Source organism: Haliotis cracherodii, unplaced genomic scaffold (genome assembly GCF_022045235.1).
Source record: "Haliotis cracherodii isolate W230 unplaced genomic scaffold, xgHalCrac1.p SCAF_20, whole genome shotgun sequence".
NCBI lineage: Eukaryota > Metazoa > Mollusca > Gastropoda > Lepetellida > Haliotidae > Haliotis > Haliotis cracherodii.
In genome coordinates this window covers 16008945-16034567 of record NW_027266276.1, presented here as the reverse complement: position 1 = coordinate 16034567, position 25623 = coordinate 16008945, and the positions used below count along the sequence as shown (strand labels likewise).

The 25623-nt window shown below is 40.1% G+C and overlaps 1 protein-coding gene across 4 annotated transcripts in view; it reads left to right on the top strand.

The window, feature by feature from the left end:
• Positions 1 to 1353: 1353 nt before the first annotated feature.
• The window catches only part of LOC139470362 (protein boule-like), a 55092-nt gene continuing 30822 nt past the window's right edge, over positions 1354 to 25623 (top strand). For all 4 annotated transcript variants that reach the window (XM_071252760.1, XM_071252758.1, XM_071252759.1 and 1 more), the window contains exons 1-5: positions 1354 to 1450; positions 11133 to 11264; positions 16516 to 16607; positions 17542 to 17599; positions 21173 to 21232. In XM_071252760.1, the coding sequence (XP_071108861.1) occupies positions 1448 to 1450; positions 11133 to 11264; positions 16516 to 16607; positions 17542 to 17599; positions 21173 to 21232 (345 nt within the window). In that variant the 5' untranslated portion in view covers positions 1354 to 1447. The remainder of the gene's footprint in view (positions 1451 to 11132; positions 11265 to 16515; positions 16608 to 17541; positions 17600 to 21172; positions 21233 to 25623) is intronic.

Below are 25623 nucleotides of genomic sequence, written 5' to 3'. Positions count from 1 at the left end.
AACCCAACAGTATATATGTGTCATCTTGTTACGCGTCGATTTCCAAATTGAAAAAAATATGTTAATCCAGAAATATGTATACGTAACAGAACTTAGTGTGAAACCAACAAACAACTAACAAGTGGTATACAATCAACAAACGTATTACAAAATTCACTAAGTTTAGAAATCAATCCAAATTACTGCACAACAATTACAATGGCAGTAAACAATTCAGTGGCAGTACAATATTCAATGGCAATAAATAATATGATGGCAGTGGTCAGTATCCAAATACAAAAATACAGCAAAAGTCAGTGATAATAATATATATTCACCCAGCGGCGACAGTGGTGAAGCTTCAGCGATGTGATCGGCTAGGCAGGGAATCAGGGATGATGAGCTATCCTAACATTAAAGCTGGTTCCGAAATGATGAAAATGCGTAAGAGACACGTTAACACGCCCTTGTCTCGCTACATGATATATACAGTCTAACAAGCTGTGTGTGTGTGTGTGTGTGTGGGGGGGGGGGGGGGGGGGGGGGGGGGGGTTATAGAAAACATTTTTATTTGAATCATGAAAATACAAGAAGTTGGGGATATAGTTAGATACTTGGTATTATATAGAAAGAGATAGATGCCAACACACACACACACACACACACACACACAAACACACACAGAGTACGACCGCATGGATGATGATGATGATGATGATGATGATGATGATGAAGTTCGGACTGCTAGCTACTACTGCCACCATTTACACCTGCATAGTCAGTATTTCCATAATGTGAAAGGGAACGTAACACCTAGCATAGTTGCGTCGGGTGTGCCTTTCTCAGTGAAAGCTCTTCCTATTCATGACATTTAGAATATATGGAATATTTTACCAAATAAGTACTTGGTACGATTGAGAATAATATACTTGATGTTGGAAGGTGCATATTACGTAGCCCTAATTAACTGTAAATTTGGTCTCCTTTGTTGGTGCATGATTTCCGTGTGCATAACTGAATGCTAAGGTCAGGACTGAGTTATTGTCATTTGCTTATATTTACAACAAAATGGTGGACTGATACACGATACACTCTCTCCGTTTCAGCTGGCGCGAAATGGTATCCCTAGCAGACGAAGACCTATGTAAAGATTGTTCCATAATAGCAAACAAGAGGGGGTTGTAGGTTGTCTTTATCAAGCATTGTGTACGGAGTATATTAAATGTGGACATGTTCTCATAAATATAGAAATAGGATTATAAATTACGCGATTTACGTTTTCTTCTCACACACATTTACTCTTTTAGGGCTTAATAGGTGATTCCGAAAGTCACCACACCCCCGTCTCCATAATGGACTATGCCGCCCGGGGTACTAGTGCTGTCTGAAAGTTGTCGGCTGCCACTGTACCTCTTCAGTTGTTGCATTTGTTTTGTTGTTGACTATTGAATTTTCCCCCTGTTGAATCATGGTAAGTAATATTTTTTAACTTATGTACACTATTGGTATTTCTACTTATTATAGAATACACTTTTCATTCAGTATATTACGTATTTCCTAAAGAATTCGTTGAATATGCGTAGGGTCTGTGCATCGTTCGAAAAGCATGCCAGCGTGAAAGTTATCTGTGATCAAATGCGGTAAGCTCTTCACTTGGATCGGTTTTCTCCAAGAACTTGCTATATATAGTGCAGCATGCGTCGAAACGTATCAAATTTCTGCTTCCGTAAACCTTGAGCAGAAATATCCCCGTGTTCTATCTGTTCTGTGATTTGGACTCAGAAAGTTTCTAAAGTTTTTGGGAACATACAAACTTTAGGTTTGCAATATAGTTACATCTAAGCTACGCCAAGTTGAAATCGTTAGCCAAGCTGAAGTCACCTGTTATCTGACATTAATCCATTTCTTATTAATTTCATATCAGTTTACAACCTAATTTAATCATGTAAAATTTGGGTATTTCTCCGAATGCTTAAAAAAGTTAATGGAATATATTAGAATATTAAGATCTGTGTTCACTGTTGGGGAGAAAGCATGGTCACGCTGAAATCAACTTTAGTATGCCTGGGGCTATAGGGCCTAGTCTTTTCAACAAGGGAACCATTTAGATCTTTGATGTACACGTCTCTGCTTCACTATAAAGTATTCAGTTAGGCTTACATGTCCAATTAGCATAGCACTGACGACTGTATTCACTGCCACATCTAAGCATGTAAGCATGGTTCCATCGAACAGCAGGTAGGCTTAGGTAGGGCTCCTTCTGGTAAGGAAATAGGCCTGGAAGCCTAGAATTAAATGACTTTTGGAACAGTTACCAGAATCAAAGACAATGAAGTCTTGTTTGGTACTTTTTTATCTGACTAAAATGTGAGGTGTCTGGTAGAACATTATTGCAGAAATTTCTAATCACCTAGAGTTGATACTGGGATGAATACAGTGAGGCCCCATAAACTAGATGATAACCTTTAGATTTAATGTCTCAAATCTAATGTCAAAATTGATGGGGTTCCAAGATCGAAATACTACAGTAGAAATCTTAAAGGACCATCATGAACAAGGACTCTCCTATCACTATTTCTATCACTGTCTATCAATCTAGCAGTTCATGATTACTTCGGGACCCAGTTGTCCAAGGCGCTGCGATTTGCTGTGCAGAGGTGTGTCCCTTTGGCAGAAACCTGTGATTGTGGGTTCGTATCCCGGTTTGCCCCGATTATGTTTCTGGGTTTGTCAGCACCATACCCGTGCTCGTGGGTTTCAATAAAGTGGTAACGTCTGAGACCCGCATCACTATATTTTAGGAATTAAATAGAGAGAATCTACTGTGTATAGTATTAAGTTAAAAAACACAAAAAAATTACTTCTCTCACATTTTCTATGCCTTTGTGAAAATATATATTGGTGACACATAAAAAATTCAAATATTGGCTTTACGGTATATTTCTACCAGTACAACAAGGTTTCAGATCGGTTCATTAGCTAGGACATTGACAGATTGAAATCCAAAATGTCCTGTAGGTATTTTTAGCAAGGGCTATAGGACTATTGGCAATTTCTAACGCTGATTTTTCAAATTTGGTAGAGATATAGAAGATGTCTTATGAAAAGTTTATATCTTCTTGAAAATCTAATGCCATTTGTCTCCAGCAAAATCCCTGTAGTACACTACACTGAAAATTTATTCATGAAAAGACACTGCAACTCAGTTAATCCTGATTCTTTTTGTTGTTGTTGTGTTAATGGATTTTATTGGAGGCAAATGGCATTAGAACATTTTCATTATCTTTTATCAACTTTTGATCAGATGGAACTTTCTTCCATATCACTACCAAACTAGAACTACTGACCCCCATATTAGGCCGTATACTGTCAGTAAAAATCCAAGATGGTTGTTACTGACCTAATATGAGACCGTATACCGTCAGTAACACCCATTTTGAATTTTCCAACTCCCACCTCGAATATTTCACATGGAAATTCTGGTACAGAAATTTGTTATTTGACACTGTTTTGTGTTTTAATATCATTAATTGTGATGAGCAAAGACATTATTTATGAAAGAAACCACGTTCATGACTTTATTTATAAAAACTATTGAGAAAAAAGGCTTACAACGGAGGTCACTGAGTTACAAATAGCAATGTCATAGAACATACTGAAGGATGACGTCACAAACAAGAAACGTGATGCCCATGACATCACATAGCAATAGAATAGATAGCAGCCGTTGTTAGGGGAAAGCGGACTGCTATCAAGTTACAGTGGCCTGCAGATTTCTGTGAAAAATGATAATTCTATCCATTTTAGCTATAGTACTTTAAACATTCGCATTTAGTTCATTATATATTCCATTGTTAACGTTTATCTTTACATTAGAGTGTTGTATCAGAAACATATGTACTGGTCCTGTTGTTTATACCGGTTGTAAGTGTCAAGTTTTCATTTTGACTCGACATATGCGACAAAGATACCAAATAGTGTAAACTTTTCGGCATGATAAATTTGTTATGCAGGGTTAGAAATTGGCACTAGTCCTCTATTCCTTGCCAAACTGTCCAATGGTAAAGGTATCATAAGGACTAGTAGAAAATTGCCATTTTTAAGGGTTTTACTGTATGTTATCATTATAAGGACTAGTGGACGAAAACTGTTAGTTTCTAACGCTGTTATGGTGTCTTTAGTTGCCGTATATATGGTGTCATATTAGGTTAGCAGGAAAATGTTGGGCTCGGCTCACCATAACTAATAGAGTAAGGCCTGTAAGTGTAACCAGTTTTGAGAATTCTATTCTACTCAAGATACAAGTTACATATGACTCCTTTATTTTTTCAATGTTTGCTAATTTTGTCATGATTTTGACCCTGTTAGCATGAATTTGAAAATGACGGACTCGTTCACTTTCTAAGTAAACTAAATAATACCAAATGAATTTGAAAAACATTAAGGATGGCATAGATTATAGATATATTAAAAATACCTCTTTTTACATACATTTGAAATGCACAAATATCACCTTTTAGTGTATCTGATTTTGGTCTCTTTATATAGTTTGTTTATATACAGTGTACACATGTTCACCTATTTATGGGGATTTTGTATGTAGTGCAATAATATCATTGCATAGTGGTTTTTGAAACATGAGGAAAATTCATGGAGGACTAGTGACATTTCTTGTGGACTACCCACTTTTACCATTAAGAAGATGGCAACCCTATAGCAGATCATTTTTGCAAACTAGGGACAATATATATTAATTTCTAACTATGTTTAGCAATGAGACTTACAGACTGCTGCCAAATAGCTGGAATATTGCTGAGTGCAGTGTTAAACAACAAACAAACCAACCAAAAACCGATTCAACCGAACACATCCCAGCATCACCATTGTCACCACGGTCACCACCCAAATAAATGGGTCATGCACTGTAATCCTGTGCATAGCGACCTACTTGGCCTTATACTACCCCCGCCCAATAGTAAAGGTATCCTAAGGACTAAAGTACTCACGGAAATGAAATAAAACTGTTTTTCTCAATTTAAAAATCCAATTGACATAGCAGAGACAGGCATCGTCAAGGTGTCATAGGTCACCTTGATCTACTTACACCTGGTTATGCCCCGTTTCTCAATAGTCAGTTTTATTCACATTTTTGCACACTTTTACGTGTGAAAAGGCATGAAAACATTTGATACGCTGTATTTGTGCCACGGCCCAATTGGTACTAATTCAGTTGTTTGAATATTTACATATTTTGTATATTAACTGCATTTATTAAGATCTGAGGTCGAAAAAACAGGTTTTTTTCATTTCCGTGAGTACTTTAGTAGAAATTTGTCATTATAGAGGATTTTGCTATATGTTATCATCATAAGGACTAGTGAACTGAAACTGTTGGTGTCTACCACTGCACATCATTCTCTTTCTCATCGCCACCTTTGGGGACGTGTATTGAACACTAGAGAATATATTTTTTTGCTTTAGGAGGAAATAGCTTCCTCTGCTTTATTTCAATATCAACAGCAAAACGCCAAACAAAAGCGGTGATGTTAGCAGTTACAGGCTGAGATCCTCCATGTATCACAGCTCATGATCCAGTTTAGACAATCTCTGTCGTCTGGTACATCAACAAGATGAGCCCCTCCAAGTCGACGTCTTCATTGTCACTGATGCTCAACTTCTTTCAGTTGAACAACTCTCTGAACATTCAGGTCCAAGCATCTTTCCGGGATCCACATTGTCATAGCCAGGGCTCAATATTTCTTGAACCCAGCTTGTCCTGCAGGACAAGAAGATAATATTTTGTACTTGTCCTGCAATATTTTCACTTGCCCTGTTTAAGTGTTATGAAGTTTATATGTTCTCAGTCATTTACATCGACAGTACTTAATAATTTTGAGTCCCTGCTATCTATGATCATCTCTGCCCATTCAAACTCTCTCAAACATGCATCTTGCACAGTTCGTTTTCTCTTTTTTACAGTCTTACTCTGTTTTGAAGAAATGTTCCTTTCTTCGGTCTGTTTGTTAATTAAATCATGTTTTTTGTCATTAACCCTGTCATTCACGGTCCATATGTCAACAATTTCCCTCGCAGGACCCCCTTCAAGGTCTAGTAGTAGAGCGTCCACCCAGAGAGGCGCACGGCTGAAGGGGCTAAAACAAGGACTGGTCGGCTTGGAGTCCGTATGCAGTGATGTTTCCATGTTAAACTTTGGCATGGTATCTCAGTGGGCTAGTACTGTAAAATTGGCATCAGTCCGGACTAGTGCAAGCACGTCGCTATATAAATCACAAAATCAATCAGCTTTTCACTATAGGTTTGACATTTGAGTGTCGGTAACAAGTCTCTCACAAATTGTTGTTGTTTTTTATTATCTCCCTTTGAAAACTAGTTTCTATACTGGCTGCGCAAACACACTTCTGTTTATTTCTGTAACAGACAATTGCCTAGTATGTCATCTATTTATGATACTAGAGACATGTATACTTGAGATACGATCATATGAGAGATGAAATGTCTTTACGTTCAAAATTATCTTGCATATTTTATTGAAAACGATGAGGGATGAATTGATACAATTAAAATGTTTCGGTGCATTTGCCACCGCTACCATGTCCAGTTGTGGACCTCTTAGCAACCAGATTCTACTCTAAGCTCACCATCCCAGATCCTCAGGCATTGGACCTTTACCATCCTGTCGTTGGTGTCCATCCTCAACCAAGATGGCTACCTCGAGGCTGCGCCACCACTTCAGCACGCCCACAAGACTTTTCATCCCACTTTCTATGGCGGCCACAACGGAACTCTTCCTACCACAGTCTCCTTTTGGCTCTGTTCAACTATACTTCCAGGCCAACACCTTCGCTGGATTGCCGCCTCCTGTTACATCCAATCCACGAGACTTGCGCTGTCACCTCTACCATGGCCTGTCACAGCAATTGCGCCCTGTTCGCCATCATGGAGGGTTGTTTTTGGAAGTCAGATATGGTTTTCGCTTCCCACTATCTACGGGGCATCTCAGTCACCGACATTCAGGACCTCCACCAGTTCAGTCCCTTGGTCCTGTCGCTCCTGCAGCCCAGTACTCTGTATTGTGTACATATAGAATAATCACTGGAACAAACTTGCTTTGTCTAATGTCAATATTCAGGTTCCTGTGGAGGGTGATCGACCTCATCGTAGAGATTCCGATCTTCAGCACAGAAGCCTTTCGACGGTGTCCCGAAACTTTTACCAGCCCACCTCTTCTTGGCTGGAGATGTCTTCCAGATTGGTTATAAGACATAAGCTGAACAGACTTCTATTCACAGCTGCACGGTCATTCACGTAACAAGGTCCAAGGGTTAGAACTAAACTCAAAAGCTTTACTAGCCCAGGTATACATAAAATGCCCATGTTACAACAATGGGGAAATTGAGAAATTTGTACTAGCCCTGATGTCCTTTGTGAAAGCATGTTATATCCGATTTCATGTTGCAGCAGTAGAAACTAACATTTTTAGTCCACTAGTCCTTTTAATGATAACATATAGCAAAACCCTTAAAATTGCTAATTTCTTCTAGTCCTTGTGATACCTTAACTATTGGGCAGTTTGGCAAGGACTACAGGACTATTGCCAATTTCTAACACTGATGTTGTCATGTCTGACTTGCATAAAGGGGTTACATTGACTGTTTTGGTATATGACTTCATGTCTTTACGACATGCAACTGTATTACAGCTTATGTTTGTATCACTGTTTAGCTCCAGCTTCCTCGTGTGCGTCTCGCGTTTGTAGTCTGGCTTAGGGGATCCGTGCCCAACCGTGGCATAAATGCATTTGTAATATAGGATAAGTGTAATTATTTGTAAATTTTACATTAAAAAGTATATTCATAAATTCATAATACTTATACTTTCTCACATGTTATGTGCCCTCTGACCATCCCCACATCACAGCTCCTCTAGCCAGTCAACTCGAAGAGAGAAAAGGTGGCAGCAGGGGTAGTCAAGGGATAAGGTAGTGTAGGTCACTATGCACAAGATTACATTTATTTGGAGGGTGACCATGTTGATGCTGGGATGTCTTTTATTAAGTTTTGTTTTGAAGAGGGAAAGCTTTGTTCCAGTGTTAGAAAATGGCGCTAGTCCTGTAGTCCTTGCCAAACTGCCGAATGGTAAAGGTATCATAAGGACTAGTAGACATTTGCTCTTTTTAAGGGTTTTGCTATATGTTATCATTATAAGGACTAGTGGACTAAAACTGTTAGTTTCTAACGCTGTGTTCAAGCACGTTTCCACAAAAGGATTGAAAGAAAATGAAGAAATGCATAGTATAAGATAGGATAAGTATTATAAGTATACAATTTAATTTACAATTTTCAATATCTTATAATCTATATGTATCATGTTTTTTTCGGAAGACATTTATTTTCTTTATGATCTTGTTAGGAATTGAGGATTCCATTTTTATCTTTAAAAATTAATAATGAAAAGGCTATTAAACATGGTAAAAGTCAGGGATATGATTTGTCATTATTTGGTCATGTGGTTCATCATTTTCACAAGCCATCTAAATGATCGATACATAAATGTCACATTTTTGGAGTTTGTCTGGTCAGTGTCTGAATTATTAACTAAAGGCAGAAAGTCTTTCTGAAATGACGTTTGAGTCCCAAATTATGCTATTTGCATCTGACACAACAAGCAAGGAAAACTTCAACCAATGTAATATCAGTAAATAATTTAAAGGGTGATAAGGGTGAAACGATACATCGTGTGTGATGTGATCGGTAGATCGCAAAACTCACCTTTCTTTACAGCAGCCACGGTAAGATTACCGTTATTGACACCATGAAACGAACATCAGTTGCCAGAGAATGGATACATATATATTATAAATGCCATACTTTGACTTGGCAATTTGACTATTATATGTCCTTTTTATGAAAATTTCAAACATTCCTGAGGTATGCCCATACAGCACAATGTAAAATGCCCCATTGTATTTCAAAATGTGGGCCTTTTTTTTTCAAATTTAGGGGCTAAAAAGCATGAGGCCCCACACGAGAATTATCCATGTATAGAAAAAGCTGCAACTAAAGCAACACGATAGTGGAATACATTAATCCTGATAAAACAAACATTTCAGATACAATTTCTTCCAACCATTGCATCAAAATTCTTTGAAGTTGTATCATGTGTATCATATGGTACTTTTTATCTGAATCACTGGTAGATTGGGAGAAATCGTGTGTACAGCTGATTGCTGTTTCCGGCTTAGTTATTGAGAAGATATGCACAGTAATCTTAATCTTCGCATATAACACAATACTTTAGAAAGCAGGAAGTACAATTTAAATGGTAATTCATTATGTCATTGACCAAGTTTGTCATACCTGTTCGTTAACTTGAATTTGCTGAAGGGATACAATGTTGGTTTTTTTTAAAGTGCATAACACTTGATAAAAAAATTTTTTACACTATGAATCATAAACAACTGTTCTAATGTTTTTCCCCCGAAGTCTGAAACGTACATTGTAGATAGTGTTAGGTGTCAGTAGGGCTGTTACGATTCACCCGCGTATTCGGTGAATTGAACCGTATCCATTCATGAATTGAATTCGTTATTGTTGCCATCAGAATTGAATATTTATGAATATGCAAGTATGTGCATTTACATACCCTGTACCTAAAAATATCCATAAGAACATATTATATGCATAGATTTGTTCAAAGACAACACTCTGTTAATATTTAAATTAACAGTATTGGGGTCACTGGTCATTGTCGCATTTGAGCAGATACTACTAACTGGATAAGTGCAGTATATAAATGTATTATATATTTATAATTAACAAACCATGTCAAAACATTTTTTGTTAATGTTTCACTGAATATAACAAATAATACATTAACTGCTGACTTGTTATTGTATTCGTGAATTAATATTCGTATTCGTTACCCTATATTAGTGATACGAATCGTATTCACCTCATACTGTATTCGTTGCAGCCCTAGTAGTCAGAGCATGTAGCGTTGTGTTGGTCATCTGACCCATATGACTCAACCTCCGTTAAGACTCAACAACAGGAAACATTGTCACTGGCCAGAGGGAATCTGTCCCCTGACAATGTTGACATTTAAATTTTTCTGAAAAGGAACCTGTGAAGTTGAACTATTCAAACTGTGAAGTACATTGATTATTTTCTGGTGTTTTGAAATTTGAAGTGTTTTGAACGAAAGTTAGAGAAAGTTTCACTTTGAAGCTTAATTTCAGTAGTCTCGTTATTATAAAAGAATTTTGACTGTTCCAAAATCATGAAAGGTCCAATTTTGACATGCTTGAAGTCTTGAGACTTAGTAAAAGCTGGAGTACTGGAGTAGTTAGTACTGTTATGTTATTTTTGTGTGTACATTGCGTATCGAGATATGTAATGGTATTGTATCATGACCAGAATTTCGAGATACGTATCGTCTTGTGACCTTCCTGTATTGTTGCAGCCCTACTTGCTGACATCAAACTATAACCTTGCCAACTTTGCAGTGTGAGAAATTGGCACTAGTCATGTAGTCCTTGCCAAAGCCCCTGCAGTTAAGGTATCATAAGGACTAGTAGAAATTTGCCATTTGAAAGGATTTTGTTATGTTATAAGGACTAGTAGACTAACACTGTTAGTTTCTATGGCTGCTTGGTCAAGGTCACAAAAGAAATTTGGGGCTCTGATTGTCTGAATCTTACATACTTTCAGCATGTCCAGGTTTGATTGATGGTACAACAGTTTGTGGATCGGTCTTCAGCGTTAGAAATTGGCGCTAGTCCTATAGTCCTTGCCAAACTGCCCAATGGTAAAGGTATCATAAGGACTAGTAGAAATTTGCCCTTTTCAGGGGTTTTGCTATATGTTATCATTGTAAGGACTAGTGGACGAAAACTGTTAGTTTCTAACCCTGGTCTTTTATCATTTTGGAACCAGTTAGGACTTTGTACAGAACAGTGTATTGATTCTTTGAATCACTGCATATTGTATTTGTAAAGTTTTTATACTGTATTGTTTAAGCAAACAGTTAATTACAAATGTGTAAATGTTTTCTGCCATGGCTACAGATGTGTCATGGGCAGTGTTTGGTCTCCATGACTTGTTTAACTGATGTCTTATTGGTCTTTCTTCCAGTCATCTGCTGATGTTTCCCCTTGCACCACCCCCAGTGGCACACCCCTCAGTGGTAACCATGCACCAAAGTTTGGTACAGTCATTCCAAATAGGATATTTGTAGGGGGTATTGCGGCTAACGTAAGTAGTGCTGTAAGTATGACAACTTTATGTATTTAGCTTGCTGCCTTGTGTGAACCCTGCATGATAAATTTGTAGCTTTCAATTGTCAGTGGCCAAAGTCAAGTAAATCTTTCTCAAGGACCAGTGGAATGTACTTATGGCAGTCTACTGTTATTCTAGGAACGATGTCGAAAATATCAAAACTTGGAAACTGAAATTGTGTAAAAGCTTATGCAACTTAGACAATCCTGCTGGATACATTATATCTTTCTGTATTATTATTATTATTATTATTGTTGTTATTATTATCACTTTTTGGTCAGGACCATTAATGATCCAACAAGACAATATATATAAACAAAACTTACTCAACAACAAAAGTTGCTGTGACACCAATATTTTAGTGTATTTTTCAAACAAGGAAAGTTTGGTTTTCAATATTGTAGTACATGTATAGAATCAAGTCACAAAAACGCAACTGCTACAGAAAAGCATGCATTCCATGCAAAAGTTGACTTTTATACAAGCCCCATGCATTTCACTACCCAAGAATGGGTATAAAAACATGTGCATTTACGGGATTCCATATGCATTGTTTAGCATCGTGCTGACAACAACCACTCAGAAAAACAACAAAATTACGCAATTATTCAACATTACGAAATGCCACGCCTGTCCGAAAATGAGCGTCGGAGAACCATTGGTATGATTGAAGCAGGATCGAGTCAACGTGATGTTGTAAGACAATTTAACGTCCACAGAAACACCATTTGGTGTTTAGGGCAACATTGGCAACAGACGAATGTAGTCGGAGACCATCCTCGCAGTGGCAGGCCATGCGTAACCAATAATCGACAAGACAACTGGATTTGAACAACAAACCTACAAAATCGATTCAAGCCAGCAACAGTGACTGCAAGGAGCATCCATGGCCTTCGACAAATATCTTCACGAACCGTACATCGTCGCCTCAGATGTGCAGGGATTGTCGCCATAAGACCCACCAGACGTCCCATTTTGACAGGAAACCACCGTCAAGCACGTCTACAATGGTGCAGACAGCATCTACGCTGGATGGCCATGCAGTGGGGACAAGTTCTATTTACTGAATCTCGTTTTCACCTCAGCCACAGCGATGGACTGATTCGAGTGTACTGACGTCAAGGTGAACGTTATGTCAATCATTGTGTCGTGGAAGAAGATCGGTTTGGGGCCATCGTCCCTGTTGTTCTACCGTTTTTGCGTCATGGCCCAGGCATTACCTTTCAACATGACAATGCCTGGCCTCATATTGCTCGACTTGTTCAGGATTCTCTTCAACAAAACAACGTGAATGTCATTCCCTGGCCGGCTCGCTCCCCTGATCTTTTACCAATCGAGCACATGTGGGATGATATGGATTGGCGACTTCGACGTCAACCACGTGTTCCACAGACACTCCAGGAACTTCAAAACATGCTCGAGCAGATATGGACAGATATCCCACAGGACTTTGTGTGATGCTTGGTCCATTCCATGAGTACGAGGATGTGTTGCTTGCATTGCAACCAGAGGAGCCCGGACACACACGCTATTGATTTTGTAAATTGACATTTTGGCATGTCCATGGGTTTTTTATGAAATCACACATTTTCTGAAGTCAGTATGGCAAATTAAACCATTTGAACACTTACAGGAGTCTTTTATATGTTGCAAACCGAAATTGTTTCAGATTTGGTAAAAAACATAACTTTGCATCAAATCTTATGAAATGTCACAGGAAATTTTTTTGTTCAGTATATATAAATATATATATAGTTTTACTTATCCTGCATTTCCTTAATGCATTTACTGCTTACCTTACGTCAAAAGAGACCGCAGTGGAAAAAAAGAAGAAAAAGCTGCTTCCATTTCAAGTCTGCTTTTTTTAGGACCATCGCTGCTGTCATGTGACTTGGTGTAACTTCACGTCAAATCATATTATTTTTGTTCACCTCTTTCTCCTTCGAGTTTCTTAATTACTAGACAGGTCACTCACAAACATATTTTACAGCAGTCCTGTCATGTGCCAGGATGATGGCTCAGTCCCTGGATGCTACCGTCCGCCAGTCTCCGGTTATTACCACCTAACTCTTGCTGTGGAGTGGAGCATTGTCCACGGTAATAGTGACTGCTGACATTCACTCTCCTTCAGACTCATCTGTGAGTATCGCACCTGTTTCAAATTTTCAGGCATCCTTGGCCCCCATTGTGACGGTCCCAGCAACGCCGGCACTTGCCAATTAATACTTATGACACTTCTACCGAATTAGTGCAGGCACAAGCCATGATCCAGTCAATGACAACGTTCCCAGACGCTCCTAGATGACTACAGCCTCAGGGCTTCCAGCTTATCCTGTTATGTCATCAACGCAGGACCAGCTTAGCGCTGCAACGCCTGCCAATCCAGTAACATACCCTGTACGCGCAGCTGACGGCACTGACAGGTGGATCAGGTACATGCGCTTATGTCAAGCTGCAAGCTGACTCAAGCTGAACACGTCACATCGACCAGAATGCTGTCAACTAGCGCCAATGCATCAGCACTTATATGCGTTTTATCATGACATAACTGTAGGTAGTCCAAACGCCTGTACCTGATTTCCACCTACACCCGCAACATCGACTGTTTTTTCTTTGTGGCAGCAGTCTATGACATTGAGGCATCCAGCTCTTGCCCTGATGTACGTTACATCAGCTTCCAGCATATAAAACAATCCTAGCATTTACGTTTACGATGCCCAGTGATTTACTCCTGCCACATGGACGTATATGCCCTTGTGGCAGCAGTCTATGAAACAGTGATATCAAATGTTAGTGGCAATGCGCACCAGAAGCTTGTGAGCCCTCCACGTCAATGGATACATCATCTCAGAGGTCAGACACTCACTTTAGCTTTGGTTTTCTCAATTTGGGCCTAACAAGAAAACCTGATTGAGACCCAAGACATTCGTGTCAACTACTTATGGACTGTGGTAAATTTTTCTGCATACAACAGAGTTTTTGATATTTTCAGCAGTGCCTGGCCTCATGCTGAGGAATCTGAAAAGTTTCCCACTAATTCTCCCATAGTGTTGTATGGTCAACATTGGCTAAACGATGCCATGGAGAGGTGTCTGTACTCTTAAGAATTTGTGTCATGTAGCGTCTGGTAGACAGCTATACCAAATTGAAGAGATTCACACCTCCAAGTTCAGTTAGACATTTGACAGAATTGTCATACGCTTCTGGGTACCCACCTGTTGTGATCAATTTGCGCATGCACTGGCCAAGTCACATGTCTTACACAGATCTCGGATTCACCACTATGAACTAGGAACTGTGCGTTGTGTGGAGGTCGTACCGACATTGCCAACTGTGAACACTGGAATTAGGTCCACTAACCTAAGGGTAGAGGTGCAGGGTCATTGTACCAGATTGGTTGGCATGCTTCCTGGATCGTAATGCTGCAAACTTTTGTCGCTGTATATGAATGTGACTGAGTCACTATCTTTGGCAGACCGCTGGTGTCGACATGTACAATATTGAGGCACACACGGAGAACAAGGCAGCTCCCTTCATCGTCTCTTTGATATAAGACTGTTAACGTTTGTGCAATGTCATACCTTGGTTATCAGTTGAAAAGCGCCTACATTTAGTTTACATGGAAGCTTGTAGTAGTTCGCTTACGAACACTATTTTTTCAAGTCTTGTCCAGACATATGACGCAGCTAGAAGCCCTTCCGTAGTAGATTTTCAACTTTTACAAAACTTGGAAGACTGCAATTTGCTACCCGCTAGTCAACAGCCACATAGTCTCTTGTGAGTGGCAGGGGTTTCAGGGTGTTTCTCACATCAGACGCAAAGGCCTCTATGCAGCCATCTCTCTACCCTCTGAGGACATTCTCAGCTGGTGGACAATGGAGTCCAACGTGTCTTTATTTGGGCTAGTTCCGAATTTACATCTGTTCATAGACGACTTCTGCAGAGGTGCTCATTTACCGGGCCAGACAGCCTCAGGGTTGTGGTCCGGCATGTAACAGAATTGTCACTTTAACAATGTACAGTTTGGAAGGCTTATTCTGGCCATCTCACATTGACAGGAGCAGCTACAGTCCACCCAACTCACAATATCCACCAACAAAAGCAGGGTGGTGTGGCGCCTGCACAATAAAGAAACAACACACTCACTCCCTTTTGCAACAGAAGTTCAGTTTCTTTCATCTAGTGGATCGTCTGGGACTAAAGTTCGTAGTCCAGCACATCCCCGGGTGTCTGAACATCCTGACCCACGCCCTATCCCGGACAGACAGGGTGGCTCCCACTAGAACCACCAACTTAAGACGCATGTCTCCCCGTTACCGGAACCGCAGACTTGGGCGTTTGATGCATTCAGCGTCCCCTGGAAAGAGCTAATAGCGTACACTTTTCCTGCTTCTTGTTTTACTGCCCAGGATGATACTAAGGATCCAAATACAAGAGCCTTGCTCTGACTTTTGTCGCACCTTGGTGGCCGGTGAGGAGGTGGTTACATCGACCTCAAACGACTTCGCAGAAGACGATCCGCTGCCCCTCCCAGAGTGGTCCAACCTCATTCACACTCACAACAAACTACCTCGCCCAACACCAGGCAGATTTCATCTGTACACTTGGTTCGTCTTTAAAAGAAATCATGTGCCAAGGGCTATTTGGAGCAGGCAGCTAAGGACATTGCCTCCTACACTTGCATACCCAAAGACGCTTGAATCATAGTACAATTTCAAAGGTCATTGGTAGTGCTTTAGTCAGTGTTGGATCCACCGGGAAACGCAAAATGAAGAAGGCCTCAAAAGCTACAGGCCCTACTACACTTCTTCAGGCTTGAGGATGAGAAGACCAATTTCCGTCCCCCTGCATGGGATTTGAATGTGGTACTTTGAGGTTTGCACAGGCCTTCCTTCAAGCCCCTCAACGCATCCTCATTTTATGACCTCACCAAGAAAACAATTTTTCTCTTGTATTTAGCCACTGCGGCGCGTGTGAGTGAGTTACATGTGCTTGACATCACCTGTATCCGTTTTTCAAGCATGATACGCTGGGGTGGTACACCTCGGGTTGTACTGGGTGCGGTCCTTTTTGTCATGAGGTAAGCAGTAAATGCGTTAAAGAGTAATGCAGGATAAGTATACAAATGTAATAAATATTTAGATTTTACTAATTCCTTTTTGTCAGACTACTAGTATAATCAGTATTATTGAAATGAAACTTGACAGTGTGACAAACTAATAATTATCTGGTTGTGCAGACAACAGAGGCAGAGTTGAAGCAGTTTTTCACAGCGTATGGAGCTGTCAAGGATACCAAAATAATTGCAGATAGAGCAGGAGTGTCAAAAGGGTGAGTTCTGTGTGAATCTGTCATATGTGGGATAATAACTGTGTATTTACGTTGCGAGTACCAGTCATGTTATGGCCAATTACTATCAGCCCAAGAACATTTCCACTTGCCAGGGACTAATGGGCAAGCATAACACTGGTTAAGACCTGCATCACTTTGGGCTTTCCTGCAAATTAAGCTCACATGAGATGATATAACTTGGAATAATGTCCAAGTAGTGTCAAACCCAACTCATTAATTGACTTGTATGGATGCCATGGAATCAAACTTTGCTTCTGAAGTAAATACTTTCAGCAAAATTGAGAAAGTCATAAGGATGGTTTACACTTCATGGATGATATTTTTGTTGCAAGCACTGGAGGTGCATTGATTGGTCATCTTCTGAAATCACTGATCTGGATGAGTGTTCATGTAATCATATGATCAATAAAGTTTATTTGCACCAAAATGTATTGAACAATAAACGGGGGAACAAGTGGCTCAGTTGTCTAAGACCCTGTAATTTGCTGTGCAGAGTAGCTTCCCTTGGGAATGCCAGGAACCTGTGATTATGGGTCCACTAGTGCTCATAATAACATATAGCAAAACCCTTAAAAAGGGCAAATTTCTACTAGTCCTTATGATACCTTAACTATTGGGGAATTTTGCAAGGACTATAATGACTAGTGCCAATTTTTAATGTTGGCTTTTAATATGGGCAGGTGGAAGAAAATTTCATGCCGCCGAACAGAAAAATTACCAGCTACAGGCAGGCATTCAGTTATTTAAGTCACTGAATCAGATGTCACCTGATTTGCGAATGACAAATTGGATCGTAATGCATGTTTCTAGTGGTCAAGTTTGGAGGCAATTATGGAAGAGTGGGGAAGGGTCAGAGGATGTATTGTTGAACACCAATAATGTTGATCAAGTTTTGATGTTAATTGTGTTTCAGATATGGATTTGTAACATTTGAAAATCAAGAAGATGCAGAAAGGATTATCAAAAAAGAAGTAAGTCCACTCCCCACAGATCAATCAATAACGTTGGTCAGTTTAGATACTGTATTTGCATGTCAAAGTACATGCTTTAACATGACTTGGATATTTCAAAATCTTTCTCCAGTAAAATGTAAATGGTTGTTGGGTTTGCTTGGCATTTTACAGTTCTCGTGAACACCTGCAGTTACATGGAATAATAACATTTGTTAGCAATTTTCCAGCTATATGACAGCAGTCTGTAAATAATCGAGTCTGGACCAGACTATCCAGTGATTGACATCATGAGTATCGATATAAGCAATTTGGATAAGATGACATGCATCAACCATGACGGGGAACCTGACCGCCCGATTCCTGTTAGTAACCGTTTTAAGACAAGCATAGTCACCTACGGCAAGCATGGGTTGCTGAAGACCAAAAATAATCCAGATCTTAACTGGTCTCTTTTTTATGTTATATATTTGTAATTTTTATAAGTATATTCTTTTCGTAGCATTGGATTTGCACGGTTCAGGAATTATAACATACTGGATTAGACAAAACTACTAAAATGCGAAATTCCCACTTGACGTATTGTTGGGGAGACTGCTTGTATTCTGTGGCAATGTGGTAATGAATATTGTAATAGGCAAATTATTGAAACATTTTCTGTTTTAAAAATATTCTTTATTGGTACATATGATATTACCTAAATATATTGATTGGATGCTGCATGAGTCAAAGTAACTGGTTCCCTTCTTTCTATCATTAGCTTGGGAACTCCACTCACAGGAGACTTTCTATTTGAACATGAAGTTTGTACGAACAGTAAATTACATCAATTTTCTTTTTTGAAACAATTTTAAGCTATTCCATTACAACTTTTATTGCGGCACAAGTGTCTGGTACCAGGCTAAACAATTGTCATGTGATTATTAAGATCTCATTTCTGTAGCAGGTGCTAAGGATGCTGAGTTCATTGTGATTGATCACTGATGTTAGCTTGTCAATCTGTAAGAAGCTAAACTGTATATTGCATAAGAACTGTCCCTCAGTAGGATTAATGTATTCCAAAAATTTAGACGAATCAATTTGTAGACAGGAATAGATGTGTGTGAAGAAGCATTGGTTTGAATAATGATTAAGTGAGCTGTGTCCCAACATATATTGCAAGAAAATGCTTTGATTTTGAATGATAGATCTGGAATTGGAAATTTCCAAGCACATGTAGTGTGTGCAGTGAAATTAAAATTTCATTAGTAAAACGTAGTAGATCAGTATGTCCAAATATGACAAAAGTCCCAAAGTTCCTTGTGATCTGAATCAAGATCTGAAATTTTGTCCCTCCCAATTTATGAATTAGTTCACATGGGCCATTGCCGTTTGGTTGTCCACCTGAACCAAACTAGATTTGTTGTTGCTGGCTCAGGAAAAATGACAGAGACATTTGCCCACATATCACACCCACCCTAGTCGTGAAGATACCAGGGTAGAATAGGTCTTCAGCAAACCATGCTTGCCGTAAAAGGTGACTATGCTTGTCGTAAAAGGCAACTAACGGGATCGGGTGGTCAGGCTCGCTGACTTGGTTGATGCATGTCATCGTGCCCAATTGCGTGGATCGATGCTTATGATATTAATCACTGGAATGTCTGGTCCAGACTTGATTATTTACAGACCGCCGTCATATACCGGTAGCTGGAATACTGCTGAGTGTGGCGTTAAACAACAGACAAACCAACCTTTTATAGGATCAGGCCTGGGTACGCTGCCGTAATTGGCTTGCCATTGAAGTTTGACAGGTTGTTCACCCACCACTTCAGTTCTGCATCTCGTATCTGTGAAGATGCAGTATATCCTTGCTTGCATGCATTTGGTGGTATCTGCAGTAGAGCTGAGCTGGAATAATGTTGTTTAACGCTGCACTTAGCAATATTCCAGCTATATGACGGCGGTCTGTAAATAATCGAGTCTGGACCAGGCAATCCAGTGATTGACATCATGAGCATGGATCCACGCAATTGGGACCTGCCTGATTTCTGATTTTAACATTCTTTCCCTTCATTACGATGACAGGAGGTGAGGATATTGTCTACCTTCTCTTGAGGTAGAATGAAATTCAGATGCCTTGAGTTGATTGAAAGTTATGGATGAAGATGGAGTCAAAACGTTTTCCAGTTTATCACAAATCCTAGAGTTTAGAGAACTAACAACAGAGTCTCTGTGTTGGATGAGAAGTTTGGTTGATTCTGCCATACAAGTGATGTTGTCAAGATATATAATCAGACGGATACCCACTCACCGGTTACGGCCAAGCTGTCCTCTGCCTCGAGTGGACTGTCTGTGATTTCATCCTCTGTCAAGTGTAGCTCTGACTTTGAAGGCGCCCCATGAAGCTTCCTCCTTGAGGTCAATGTACTTAGTAACTTACTAAGGTCGTTTGGTAAAGCTAAGCTGGCTACAAGACAACCTGTTCTCGGCTTCAAAGATCTGTTTAGCTTTGGTCTTACGTTCTTAGATAATTTTTGTGAACTGAAGGGCATAGTCATACTTTAGCCTGAAAGAGATAGCCTAAATAAGGATCAAGCAAAGGATAATGTAAACAGTCCTGCCTTGACAAGTAAATCGTCAAGGATATGTTCTTCCACTTTTGGCATCTGAGCAAAAATTATTAAATTTTTTGTCAACCTGCACAGCAATGTGCTTGGGTAGATTCCAAGGGGACTTGTTCAGATCATGGATTGAGAAGGGAACATATTCATCTGCATTATTGGACTGCACTTTCAGTGCTGACAGGTTCGCTAAGCAAAAGTAGCCTAGTGGTTTAAGCATTTGTTCATCACGCCAAAGACCTGGGTCGATTCCCCACTTGGGTACAATGTGTGAAGCCCATTTCTGGTGTCACCTCGCCATGATATTTCTGGAATATTGACAAAAGCGGTGTAAAACTATACTCAATGAATCAATCACAGTGTTGTCGGCATGTGTTTTATTACAATTTACCCCGAGATATTTTTCTTTCTGTTTTACTTAGATATTGCTGTAGTGGAGCAAATTGATTTTGTTCTTCTACTTAACTTTCCATTGAATCAAATGGAATATTTTCTGAGATGTATGCAATAACGCTTGGATCTGCCGTTTGCACAGAATGAAGATATATTGTAAACACCTTAAAAGAGATGAACATTTATTAAATGTGCGTCCTTGTGATTGTCCCCATGGTAATCTTAGTCATAATTAGTACAAGGCATGTATATGGGGATCGGGAACTGGCGACAAGTGGAACAATTTCACTTGGTTTTCAAGAATTTTACTGATGTCACATTGCTGCACATGTTCAGAAGCTTTTGGCTTCAATCTGACCTGGACATTGAAATGCATTGTGAATCACTGAATGTAAATTTGGGCCTTCTTTTTCCTTATTACCTTAATAATTCATGTTTCAGTTTCAGTGTAATCTTATAGTGTTTGGGGGCATCATAGCTCATGGAATGCGAATTGCGACACCTGGACTGGTGTACTTGTACACCCTTGTAATGTGATATTTCTCAATATTCACATGAGGTGTAGACAAGATTATATATGATTTGTGACATTGAATTTCAGGCAGACAATCTGGTTTTCAAAGACAGAAAATTGAACATAGGGCCAGCTATTCGAAAACAGGTGAGTTCATGTGTTGATGTTTGGTTGATAGCTCAACTGGTCATAGAACATTAGGGCTTGTACAGTGGTTTCTCTTCTCCTGTATTCCATCATAATTTTGTTTCCAAGAATGTTAGAGAGCCTGTAATAATGAGTCATGTATTTTTGTTTTCTTACATTTACTAGTGCTGGAGCAGTTGATAGAAATAACCAGTCAATTGATTTATCTGGAAAGTCAAACGATTATCGATCTGATGAAAGGGATAAATCAATATTGAACATCATGTGAAATAAATGGAAACAAGACTGCAGTTAACTGGGCAAAAATTAAATGGTCCACATGAATTCATATTTATGCCCACAAGAAAATACCATTTAATAACTAGAAATTTCTGTGAGAGGTAACAACCAGATTGTGAATTTCTGTGAGAGGTGATAACTGTGCTTAAAGTGCTATCGCTCTAGCACTGAGTGTCTCTGATAGCCCTCGTTGAAGCTTTGTAAAATAGTTGTAATGTGCCGTTTATGATCACATCGCTTGCACATGACTGACATTGATTATCATATGATTGCAGTAGAATCTGTCTGGAAGTGACAGTTATGTCGTTGTATTATGTTCTCACAAATGCAAAACCCTATTTTCAAAATACTAAATTAAATATTATGATGTCAAAATCAGTATGGTCAGTCACCGCTGTTTGTTGTTATGGATATAGGGGAGATAATGTGAGTGAAATTTCACTTTGCCCTTTCCTCTGTTTTGTCAACCGCTTTAGAAGGGAAACATGATTTGTAAGTAAATTTCTGTGTAGAGGTTAAACGATACAAATAATAATGAAACTTCTTCTATATATTTTACCCAATATACAGGAACACAGAACAATATTGCTACAATGTATTACCATCTTATGAAAAGTGTTTTGCAGTATACCCGTAGCAGTCTTATAGAAAGTTTCCAGTTTCCACTTACTTCAGCCATATCGTCAAAAGAACTGTTAAATTTGTTAGTTGTAGTTACTTGACATTTTCTATCAATGCTCAGAGTTTCAACGTTATGACAATTGCAGATAATTCTATACTTATGATTCAATAAAATTATTTTTTTAGCAGTGTGAGTATCGTCGAAAAATTAATCAATGTATTTCTTTTCAAACCGAAACATGAAATTGAGCTGTGACACAAACACTGAAGGAATATTCAATGAATTTACTCCACCCTGGTTAAAGTTTATATGTAAAAAACATGCTAATGGCATTATGTTTCAAAACACAAATAACCACGGTTGATCGACTCTAGGCTTCGGTCTTTGACGTATAATTCACTGATTGGCTGAAAGTGGAAATTAATGACGTTATGAATATGCAAATTTCCAGGGTAGCAGGTCAGTGACTGGCTTGTAATACACATGCGTAATTCTTGGCACTGGCTTTGGTAACTAGAACTTGTCCATAATTACATCCATTGCTGATCTTTATTGTCCTGGATAGTTTCATTAAATTGTATTTATTATTTTGGTTTGTGAATGTGATTCAATTTGAGCCAACCTTTTCTTGGTGTACCCACTTGATTGAATTTGGTTACCAATATTATAGATTATTTCGTATGTAGATCCATGTAGCTTAGTGATCCATCTCAGAGGTCTGATTGTCTAAGTGAATATGCAGGGCGATAACCATCACTTATGGTTGTGTGTGTGAAACAATATTAAATTTATGTAAATGGCCAGATGCATATGCACAAATCTTTTGCATTTACTTGAACTTGTCTATTAGCAACATGTTTTGTAGTATTTGATGTTCATGTATGGCTATGGTCACAGGCTGCATTTTACATCAGTTTTGACCTCTTATGCCCATAATGATATGTTGTTATGTATCCCAGAATCATTGTCTGCTGTTAGTCATTCCAGATGATACTCAATCAGATTTTTTACTTATCCTGCATTACTCCTTAATGCATTTTACTGCTTGTTCTTGACAGAGAAAAGAGCTGCCTGAAGGTCTTTGCTTGAAGAAGTTGTTCCAACTAGCTGATAGGCCAACCCTATCACGCTGTTCCCACGTGACCAAAGGAAGTGACGTCACAGATCCTCACAGTACTCTTGTCACTTGCTGAGAGAAGACATGTTTTTGATCTGTAGCATAAACTTGTTCAAACCCTTACATGTTTTGCTTCTTGAGTTAATGTTCATTGTGCTTGTGTTGTGCATACGGTTTGCATCTTGTGAAACATTGTATGTTTTAACATGTGCACAACCTTTGTACACCTGCTGGCGTTTTCTTAAGAAAGAAAACAATGGTAAACCCAGGTGTCTTGTTGTTTCAATTAGCCATCTTGAATATTTTACATGGCCAGTTATTAACTGGCTTGCGTTCTATATTTTTCTTGCTTTGTACTCCACCATTGGCGTACCTTCACAAGTATTTTGTTTTCGTTTTGTATGTTGTCTTACGTTTGTCGTAATAATTGTTTTATAAACCCATGCAGTGGGATAAACAAATTATAGCATACATAACCGGGAGGGGACACATTGTGATTTTACACTGCTTCATTGCAGATATCATGCCCTCATGCTCAAAGTGCCGCCGCAATATGTCGACGTGGGATCCCCACCCTCTGTGCCTTAATTGTACATCTAAATGTCCCCAGGGTCATAGATGTACACACTGTCTCAGCTTTCCCCTACAGCTTTCAGACGGGCATGGAAGCCCCTCTCCTCCAGTACATCCAGTACTTGCGAGCCATGCAGCTGACGCCTATTGCCCCAGCACCTATACAGACGCCTCTACAAGCGCCTATACAGATAGCGCCTATCCTTAAACAGCGCCTCTACAGATGCACACCCGGGACTACCACGCAGACAGACGATTAGCCATTCCACGATATCCTTGTGGCTACATGCTCTCATTCTACAGGCCTATGAGATTGTCGGATCCCCAGGGCCAACTACCTACGGAGACCAGAGCGGTCGCTGGACACTGGATTGGCGTCCATACCACGGCGCTCCAACACTTCCCAAGATCCAGGAAGCGCCTAACCTCATGGTGACGGTTCTGTGGAAATCTCCCACCAATTCTCCTCGTCTATCAACATTGGTTGAACGTTCCTCGGGGAAAGCGAACAGACTCTCAAAGATCTCCCTACCCATGGGGTCTGGTAGATATTATCTGCACCATAGTTGACGATCACAACCCCATGACCTATTCGGTATTCAACAGAATCGTCATATGCTTCCGCGTACCCAACTGGGTAATCGTTCACAACACCAGACCAGTTGTCACTCTAATCATGGGGATCAACTTGCCCCTACACTGGCAACGTCACAGTTCCTACTCAGAACTCGGACACACCACTGGTCTGTCAACTACTGGGTTCACAGGGGATTGGCCATGTGTGGAACTTGAACTAGTCCACTCAGCATACAGGGTTACAGTTTACTGCGCAGGACGACATACATGTCACATGTCAAGAACTAAGACTGTAAACATCGCCGATTGTAATCAGGTCAACCGACCTTATGGGATCCATGCAGTGTATTTGTACAGACCAGCTTGCATGATCGCTTATGCGTAACACTGCAACCACTCGACCAGATGCCTGTCGTTGTACATCAATGACTCAATCCCGAGTCTCAGCCTTCGCCCGAGACGAGACAGCTGTCAAGACCCTGGCTAGGGTGTCACAGCCAGCCTTCGCGGAGGCATCCCAGTCTGGCTCATACCAGGCGCGACGCTACACCCTGCAGCCCCAGCGGCGCAGTACCACCTCAACCTCTCGGGGTAGAGGAAAAGGCAGGGCATCGGGCGCATAAGTCCCGCCATGGCCACTCCACGGGATGTAACGCCGACTGCAGAGACTTCCAGTGAATAGCCAGACAAGCTCGACGGGGACTTCCACCCCCAGCCGTCAAAGTTGTCGACACTGCAGTAAGTGGGAGACTGGGTTGTAGCTGGCAGAATTGTGAGATCCTGGGGGACCCATATGTCACCAACATCATCCGACATGGGAACAAGCTGGTGCTTATAGACGACCCGCCGCTCACGTCGTTGCCCATTGCCACCTACCCCCCTACTCAACAAACGCTACCTGGCGCGTCCAGCTTATTCAGGATGACCACCTCAGGCTGCTGCGATCCTGGATCCAGGCACAGGATGTATTCACCAGCCTAGATATCGAGGACCCCTATCGACATGTCCCTATACATCCCGACGACCGTGTCCATTACCAATGGGGGGTTCCCCCATTTGGATTTCTTCAGCACCGTGGCTATTCACACAGCTTATCACCATCTCCGGGACATTCAGTTCAAGACATACATTGACGACTGTCTCCTGAATCATTGGGACACCATCACTCTACTTTGCCGCAGGGACTCCTGGCTCCTGTGCCTATTGGGGTGGATGATCAACCTC